At 39.7% G+C, this 9,013-nt stretch overlaps 1 protein-coding gene and 3 non-coding genes across 4 annotated transcripts; 2 read left to right on the plus strand and 2 right to left on the minus strand.

Annotated features, from left to right (window-relative positions):
- Positions 1–225: 225 nt before the first annotated feature.
- On the minus strand, positions 226–6,809 carry imp4 (IMP U3 small nucleolar ribonucleoprotein 4). Its single transcript, XM_034002605.3, has 9 exons — positions 6,711–6,809; positions 5,462–5,570; positions 4,803–4,886; positions 4,178–4,287; positions 3,090–3,222; positions 2,259–2,413; positions 2,043–2,137; positions 1,538–1,611; positions 226–680 (listed from the first exon to the last, which is right to left on the minus strand). Exons 1-9 carry the CDS (start codon positions 6,711–6,713, stop codon positions 568–570), a joined length of 876 nt encoding a protein of 291 aa, XP_033858496.1. The 5' UTR covers positions 6,714–6,809; the 3' UTR covers positions 226–567.
- Positions 6,810–7,169: 360 nt separating this feature from the next.
- trnae-uuc (transfer RNA glutamic acid (anticodon UUC)) lies at positions 7,170–7,241 on the minus strand. The gene has a single exon. It is a non-coding gene; the product is annotated as a tRNA-Glu (tRNA).
- A 1,122-nt stretch (positions 7,242–8,363) lies between these two features.
- Positions 8,364–8,435, plus strand: trnah-gug (transfer RNA histidin (anticodon GUG)). The gene has a single exon. It is a non-coding gene; the product is annotated as a tRNA-His (tRNA).
- Positions 8,436–8,862: 427 nt separating this feature from the next.
- Positions 8,863–8,935, plus strand: trnaf-gaa (transfer RNA phenylalanine (anticodon GAA)). The gene has a single exon. It is a non-coding gene; the product is annotated as a tRNA-Phe (tRNA).
- The last annotated feature ends 78 nt before the right edge of the window (positions 8,936–9,013 follow it).

Consider the following 9,013-nt stretch of genomic DNA (forward strand, 5'->3'; position numbering starts at 1 on the left):
GATACTAGTCAAAGGACTAGTGCCTTTTGAAACTTGGTAGTCCTTATGTTAAGTGCCTAAGCTGGAATCAGTTGGAATAAAAATATTAGGCTTACATTTTATTTTCCTAAAAAATACACTTACAAATTTAGATTTAAGAACCAGAATCTTGGTGTTTGGGTAATTGGGGGTGCTGTTACTGAACAAGCTTCACAGCACAGAAAAATAAGGAGCGACACAAGGATATATATCTCTCAAATACTTTATAAAAATACCCAAAACACAAATTCAACCGTTACTCTGCATAGCAGAATATAGTTGTCAAAATGCAATACTGTATCTTACGAATTTTAACCCCAAACATTCTCCCACAATATCAGGTAAGCATACACCCTCCCTGTATCTGAACACAGATAAGACGAGAGGTTCCACTGCACTTCTATGGTGAAATCTGTTGCTTTAAAATTTAACCAAAAAAAAAAAAAAGTTTCCTTTGACAAATATTTGCAGTGTGTCATTTCCCGCGTTGTTTGGGGATCGCTGTGAGAAGTCCTGGTGTTGGTTCGGTCTGGCGGAGGGTTTCCCCACTCACTCCACACTCAGGTGTTTTCTTTTCTTTGCAGTGTGAGTGTAGGGATGCAGACGCCACTCCACTTCTGCTGTGCTTTCATTCTCCAGAGTGCCCAGCTTGATCATGTACACTGAAACAGATGGGTCGGTTTCATTAATTCTCTGCCGGGAGTCTCTTTTTATAGCTGTCACGTTACTGGGAATTGCAATTTTGATCAACCATGTGTTGGAACTGAACAAAAGAGAATGCAAATTGAAAGTTGACCCCAACTCTGTCTATAGTTTTAGGTTTTTAGTTCTTACCTGATATAGCCCAGTTTCTACTTTTAAATGCTCTATTTTTAAATTGCTGTTTAACTATGCAGGGTTGCCTAACCATTCCTCAGTAATTATTAATTAAAAAAAAAAAAAAACACTTTATTCCAGATAACCCCAATTATAAATTTCACATAAAAATTAATAAACAGACTGTAGGATTCTATATTTCTGGACATATGAAACATTTGTGAAGGAAATGGGTTTAACTTCAGCTCTTAAAATCAACGAACTGCATCTGTCCACAGCAGTAATCCGTTTCCCTGAGCAATGCTTTATCTCGCATGAACAGGCCATTACAGTGCAGGTTTCAAAACGCACCATTACAAACCACATTGTCTCTTGGGCAGGCTATTCTGGGAACGGTATGACAATGCAGAAACAGTGAAGCATTATGGCCAGAAAGTTTTGCATCACCTAGAATTTTAGCATGGAAACCCAATTTATTTTAAATAAATAAATAAAAACTATATGAACATCATTTATATCTTATTTAACATCACGTTATCACAAAACTACAAAACAATATCGCAAAAGTCTTCAGCAGGTTTCATTCGACTTTATGAAGCAAAATGAGTTCATTCTTTAGGGTGATGCAAAACTTTGCCAAAGTGATATCAAGCAGGGTGGAAATCAAGCAATTCTCTGGATAAAAATCAGCAACTCTACATACATTTCATCTCAAACCTGGGCCCCACTTCTGTCAGTGCAATGTTCTTGTGATCCGTTTTCTTGTATGTGTGATGTCTGAAATACAGAGAGAGAGTCTTTGATAAGCCTGTATATGCAGGGATGGAAATAAGACTCCTACTGAACAGCAGTTTCAACCCTTTCCAGATTTTACTACCAGCTTGATTAGCCACAGTGTACAGGTAACAAGCTCGGGTGTGTTCTATTAAATTCACAGTAAAACCAGGAATGGATCAAACTGCTATGCAATAGGAGTCTTATTTCCGTCCCTTTGTGACTAACCCCTGGGTCGAGGTCAGTTCCAATTCCATCAAAAATCAATTTCCAATTCGTTCATAGGAATCAGAAATTGATATTTTAGAGTGACTTCAGTTTAAGTCACTTGCAGCCACTGTGAGAATCTGCCCATTGCGATTTTGATCAATCGTGTGTTGGAATTGATTGAAAGGGATTTGAAACTGAAAACACCAAGCTGTACCTGTCCTCACCTGAACGAGATGTAGTCTTCCTGGTTGGCGAAGGTGATCACCCTCCTGCTATCCTCCTTCGGGACGGGAAACAGGTATTTCAAAATGCTCGACACCTGCGCGAAAACAGAATGAACACAAATATTAGCGTTTCAGAAAACCGCATGTTCGATTGGACAGTTCTGCGGTGTACCCTTTGATCGGGGGTTGGGGGTGGTGGTCCCTCCTTGTACTCACCCTCCTTCCGAGACGGGAGGTGAAGTTGTTCAGGATGAGATGTGGGTACGCCTCGGACATCGTCCCGATATCCGGAACGTCGTGACGCATCACCACGTTGCACAGAGTGAAGTACGCAGTGGGGCCGAACGGAAGGTGACACACTATCATTCCATCTACAGAATAATAATAATAATTAATTTTCAATATAGCACCTTTCACAATAGAAAACTGAAAAACAGTAAAACAAGGCACAGATAAAAGTTATTCAATCTAGTATTTTGCATTTAATCATATACTTGTACTTACTAGAACTGAAGTCATTGTATTTTATCTTGCTCTTAATTGTATTAATACGTGCACTGTGATTCTTAATGTATTTTTTGTTTACGACTAAGTCGCCCTGGGTAAGGGTGTCTGCTAAGAAATTAATAAACGCTACATTATAAAAATGCATTTTTAATCTTGTTTTAAAAGCTGTGAGTTTTGGGGCCCTATAACTGAATGCTCTACCACCTGTGTGTTATTTTTTGTAATTTGTGGGAGGGTAAACAACTTGGCATTCTGTGACCTGAGATCATTTGAATACAATGGTGCAAATGCCTTATAAATTTAAAAGCAACACCTTAAAATCCATCTAGATATGTAGAGATAGATTCAGGGCTGTGTGTTCCACTAAACCCCAGCCATAAACAATATCAGGGATGGAAATAAGACTCCCATTGCACAGCAGTTTGATCCAGTTTTTTAAGCAAAAAAAAAAAAACTAACAGGAGTAGTAACGAAATCTTTAACAGAAGCCCCAGATGGCAATGCTCTCAGTAACTCCTGTTTCAAGCCCTGGTCTCTTACCCGGCTGCCCTCTGTGCTCGTGAACCACAACCAGGTCCGTCACATCGTTGGCCTTGCAGGCCACGACCAGGGACTTGACTTCGTGGTTCCCCCTGTTCATGCGCTGGGAGTTGGGGAAAATTAGCTTCACCTCCTGGGAAAAAAAAAAAAAAAATTAAAAATACAATTTGAGGACATGTCAACAGCAGCCACCTGTTCAAAATAATAATAATAATAATAATAATAATAATAATAATAATAATAATAATAATTCCAAAGAAAAAAAACTCTGATCTTTACGATGAAGAATGATGAAGGAGGCAGCGGTGTGGAGTAGTGGTTAGGGCTCTGGACTCTTGACCAGAGGGTCGTGGGTTCAATCCCAGGTGGGGGGGACACTGCTGCTGTACCCTTGAGCAAGGTACTTTACCTAGATTGCTCCAGTAAAAACCCAACTGTATAAATGGGTAATTGTATGTAAAAATAATGTGATATCTTGTAACAATTGTAAGTCGCCCTGGATAAGTGCGTCTGCTAAGAAATAAATAATAATAATAATAATAATGATGATGCCCGACGCCATGAAATGAATAAAAAATTGAAATTTCACTTTATTAATCTTTGTAAATGCTTTTTTTTTTTTTACGAACAAAACATTAAACTGCGTCATAATCCAATAGAAATTACATTTATATTGGGACTGAGAAAGACTATTTTTAATACATGTTTTTACATTTCTAAGTGTTGAACTTAGGTAGGTATTATATTATTGTTTCAGACCCCCCCTGCAGTTTACAAGAAACGTGTCCCTTTGCTTGTGTCCCGTGTCGCCCTTATGGATCGCAGTGTACCCAGATCACGCTCCCCACTGCAACAAAAGCTGTTTTTTTCTGTTCCCGCAACACACTAGCATTGTTGCAGGAGGGAGCGTTATCTGGACGCACCGCGACGTTTAATACAAAAAGCAATTGAACAAAAGCAATTCTCTCGTTGATTTAACCATGTGTGAATACAAATATATATATATATCAACAGCAAAAGTAAATCAATGATTTTCTTCTAAACACTGCTGCAGAGGGTGCAGGAAAAGACAACACGCCTGCACTGACCTTGGCAAACATCTTGAGTCTGGAGCTGGGGTCCCGGGACGTGGTGACCATGATTTTGGGGTCCTCCACACCCGCCCACTTGTATTCATCGTCCATTTGAGAACTGACCCCTGGACACAGACAGGGACAGAGAGGGAAAGAGAAAAAGGGTTTGTAATCCTTAAAAAAACAAATTAATTTTTCTATAAAACTGCAGAGTGCAAATATATTAGAACACCTTGATATACCTACCTGCACGCAAAAACAGGCACTCGTGTGTGAAAATGCTAGACCGCTTTGTGCTTTAATCAGGCGTCTTAAACCACTTTTAAAAAGTCTCACGCGTCTTCCTATTTGAAATAAATTTCACGTGTGGTTTATTAAGAAAATAGGAGGCGCTTTTTGTACACAGAGAATCGCGAGGGTCTGGAACCAACTCCCCAGTAATGTTGTTGAAGATGACACCCTGGGATCCTTCAAGAAGCTGCTTGATGAGATTCTGGGATCAATAAGCTACTAACAACCAAACGAGCCAGATGGGCCGAATGGGGCCTCCTCTCGTTTGGAAACTTTATGTTCTAAAAGTGAAAAGTACTGAAGCAGAGCTAGCTTGAAATTCAAGAGTAGGGCAATGTTCGTCTCTCACCTTCTCCTCCCTCATCGTCATACTCAAGGAGGGTCTGGAGCTGCAGGGCTTCCTGACGGATCTCAGTAGGGATCAGACGATTCTCTGAAAGAAACGAGAGAGGAAAAACACACACGTCAACGAAGGAGCCTGTCAGCGACATCCACCCGCCATCAATTCAAAATCACAGCGTGACGCACAGCACGCAGAACAGCTAAAGAAACGTCAAAGGCGCAGTTTAATGAAACGTGGATGAGTCTACCGGGAGCTATAATAGTCGCACTGTACTGATACAACATCAAACAAAAGATGCATTTACAAAGATATATTTCTACAAAAAGAAATGCTAACATTTTTTGCCATGAAATGTTACAGACTCGTCTATGATAATAATCATCATCATCTCCTAGTCATCATCCCCTGCGTTGGTGGATTCCAGCGTCACCTGACGTCTCCCAGTCTGACGCTTATGTCGTGCATGATTCCAGATCGGGCAGTATCGTTTTAATTCGTCTTTTCTCGGGGCAAGTCACTACCTTTTTTTGTCTGCCGATTTTTATACAACCGTCGTCACTGCATTCAAATTTAAGACGCGGGCTATTTTTATTTTTGAAGAAACATTGGTTTAAATTAAAATAAATAAATAAATACATAAATAAAAAGTCTTAAATTCATCTCACCGTCCAGCGCCCGTTTGAGTTTCTCCTTCTTGTCCTCGATGGTGTGCGCCTGATCCTCTCTAGCTTTCCTGTAGAGATACTCCCTCCTCAGCCTGGCTTCCCGTCTCAACTGCACAGAGACACGGAGTTTATGAACCCCAGCAAACAATCACACAGGCAGGCATGCCAGACCACCGCCAGTTTCATTTTTACAGTTTTAAATGTATTTCTTTATATATATATAACTTTGAAAACAGCTTGTGTGCACTCTATGGCAGTTCGAGAATTTGCCTTGCCAACACTCTGAAAGGTGTGTAATTGAAATGTAATTGATTAAATACAGGGCTAATTACAATTCTGCAGGCATGCCAACATTCAATTTACATTGTAAATGTAACCTTTAAAAAAAAGTACAGTATTTGAGAAAAAAGTTATTTGAAACACAATCAAAAAGGATACAAATACAATCTGATTTTAAAAAATAAATAATCATGTCAAGCTACTTTTAAAAAATAGAAGGCTTATTTTGTATGAATCTGCTAGAGGCGGATTCTTAATATTTCGAGCCTGCCCTGTTGTGGCGAAGTGTGACTACCGCAACTTCTTAACGAGATTATTTTTTAGGGGGGGTTGTCTTGAATGGAAAACTGGGAACATTAAATCCACGGTCTAAAATCGTCTACAATATACCCCAAAACTTAGTATCTTCACTGTACAAGCTTCATATAGGGCTGAAGAAAGAGAACTGCTTCTAATTTTTAATGACTAAGTTTAGAGAATGTGTTTTGTGCATCGACTCACTGCCTGTGCTACATATTTTAAAATCAATTCTATGCTAATGGAACCAGTATTGTTTTTACACGTTGCTTTCAACAACGAAACGGAGTTAAAATCTCGAGTCACGAATTCAGACGAGCTAAATTTTTTACACAGAGGCCATCTTCGCTCTCCGCGTTTCGGGACGTTTGCTTGTTTTTTTTTTCATCAGATCTCCTTGATGAAATTATACATTATATCCCTGACGGCATTCTAGATAACAAAACGACCACTTTGGTGGTAATAATAATAATAATAATAATAATAATAATTGCAGTAGTGGTAATAATATTATCCAAAGCAAAAGCACAGCACAGCTAAACTAAGTTAATAATATTACATTGCTTCGAGACAAACATTTCTAGCCACTTCATGGTCAAATTATCACCAGTTAAACTAGATAAATCAATCCGAAATGCAATATTGATCAGGCACTGGCGTCCCAAAAACTCACCATGTTGAAGCACCGCTTTCACGCAAGCATGGGTCTCCCTGCCGGCTTCTCAACTACGCTGCTCTCAATTGGACAGTCCCCGACTCCCTGTAAGCCAATCAGAAACAGCGTAACTAGTTCTCGCCATTCCTGCCACGCCCCCAAAATTTGAGAAATGGTCACGGGACTTTTTTTTTTTTTTTTTAAAAAGCGAAGGTTATTTGAAATAAAGCACAGTTTATGATATCAGTTTTACAATAAACAGCGATAAGCTTGATCTACAATCACGTTTTCGAAACAATGTGTTTTATTAAATGTGTTGTGATGTGATAGCGATATAAATGTATATAAAAAAATAATAATAATAATTATTATTGTATATTAATAATAATAATAATAATAATAATAATAATAATAATAATAATAATAATAATAATTAATGTATATTAAAAAAAAATAATAATAATAAAAAAAAGTACATTCCCATACCGGGAGTCGAACCCGGGCCGCCTGGGTGAAAACCAGGAATCCTAACCGCTAGACCATATGGGAAGCCATATTAACATCTATAGAAAAATTAGACTCGTGTAAATTGTCCCCTAGCGTTTGAAAAAGGAATTGCATTTTGCATAGTCCGGGTGCGGGGGGGGGGGGGGGGGGGGGGGGGGGGGGGTTATCAAGGTGCAAAGATCCAAGCTGGCCGAAACAAGCCATATTAACATCTATAGAAAAATTAGACTCGTGTAAATTGTCCCCTAGCGTTTGAGAAAGGAATTGCATTTTGCATAGTCCGGGTGCGGGGGGGGGGGGGGGGGGTATCAAGGTGCAACGATCCAAGCTGGCCGAAACAAGCCATATTAACATCTATAGAAAAATTAGACTCGTGTAAATTGTCCCCTAGCGTTTGAGAAAGGAATTGCATTTTGCATAGTCCGGGTGCGGGGGGGGGGGGGGGGGGGTTATCAAGGTGCAACGATCCAAGCTGGCCGAAACAAGCCATATTAACATCTATAGAAAAATTAGACTCGTGTAAATTGTCCCCTAGCGTTTGAGAAAGGAATTGCATTTTGCATAGTCCGGGTGCGGGGGGGGGGGGGGTATCAAGGTGCAAGGATCCAAGCTGGCCGAAACAAGCCATATTAACATCTATAGAAAAATTAGACTCGTGTAAATTGTCCCCTAGCGTTTGAAAAAGGAATTGCATTTTGCATAGTCCGGGTGCGGGGGGGGGGGGGGGGTTATCAAGGTGCAACGATCCAAGCTGGCCGAAACAAGCCATATTAACATCTATAGAAAAATTAGACACGTGTAAATTGTCCCCTAGCGTTTGAGAAAGGAATTGCATTTTGCATGGTCCGGGTGCGGGGGGAGGAAGTGGGGGGGGGGGGGGGGGGTGTCAACGTGCAACGCTGCTTAACGTAACTCGTTCAGCCTCGGATATTATTGTGTATTATTTACAAGCCTGATCCAAGCTGGCCGAAACAAGCCATATCAACATTGCTAGAAAAATTAGACTCGTGTAAATTGTCCCCAAGCGTTTGAGAAAGGAATTGCATTTTGCATAGTCCGGGTGCGGGGGGGGGGGGGGGGGGGGGATATTGTGTATTGTGACGTAATGCTTGGTTTGCATGAGGACCGTCGCTGCCGCCTCTTGTAACAGCTCCCCAGTAGCTCGCCGTGATCGTATAGTGGTTAGTACTTTGCGTTGTGGCCGCAACAACCCCGGTTCGAATCCGGGTCACGGCAGGAGAAATCCTCGCACGGCAAGGGGGGCTAAATTTTTTATTTTTTATTTTTTATTAATAATACGCGCTCGTATATAGAATAGATATGTATTGTGGTCGAGATTACTTATATATATATATATATATATATTTCCAGAAAATGTCACTGCTGCTCGGGATTACTTTTATACAGATTACAAATAATTACGATTGAGATTTTTTTTTTTTTTTTTAGTTTTTTTTTTTTAAGGAATTTTGATCAAGCAAGTTTCAAGCCACGTGGCTCTGTGTTCCCAGGCCCACGTGATCAGTTGGAGCCACTTGCTACAGTTAAAAATATTTTGCAGCCCCTCCCCAAACTTTTTTTTTTTTTTTTAAACAATTTTAAATATTTCTCTCTATAGAGACATTGTCATAGGGTAAACGCGTTATATATAAAATTTATGCCAGCCGAAATAGCTCAGTTGGGAGAGCGTTAGACTGAAGATCTAAAGGTCCCTGGTTCGATCCCGGGTTTCGGCAAATTTTTTATTTTTTATATAATATATATATATATATATATATATATAAGCAATATTATATATATATATATATAATTAA

The sequence above is a fragment of the Acipenser ruthenus genome, chromosome 55, assembly GCF_902713425.1.
Source record: "Acipenser ruthenus chromosome 55, fAciRut3.2 maternal haplotype, whole genome shotgun sequence".
Lineage (NCBI taxonomy): Eukaryota > Metazoa > Chordata > Actinopteri > Acipenseriformes > Acipenseridae > Acipenser > Acipenser ruthenus.

What these genes read in the sequence shown, in the direction of transcription:
- imp4 (XM_034002605.3), bottom strand. An exon ending in CGAGCACAGAGGGCAGCCGG is followed by an intron (nt 2,414 to 3,089) that starts GTAAGAGACCAG and finishes ATTATTCTGTAG; the next exon opens with ATGGAATGATAGTGTGTCAC. An exon ending in GCCCAGGTTTGAGATGAAAT is followed by an intron (nt 681 to 1,537) that starts GTATGTAGAGTT and finishes CATCTGTTTCAG; the next exon opens with TGTACATGATCAAGCTGGGC.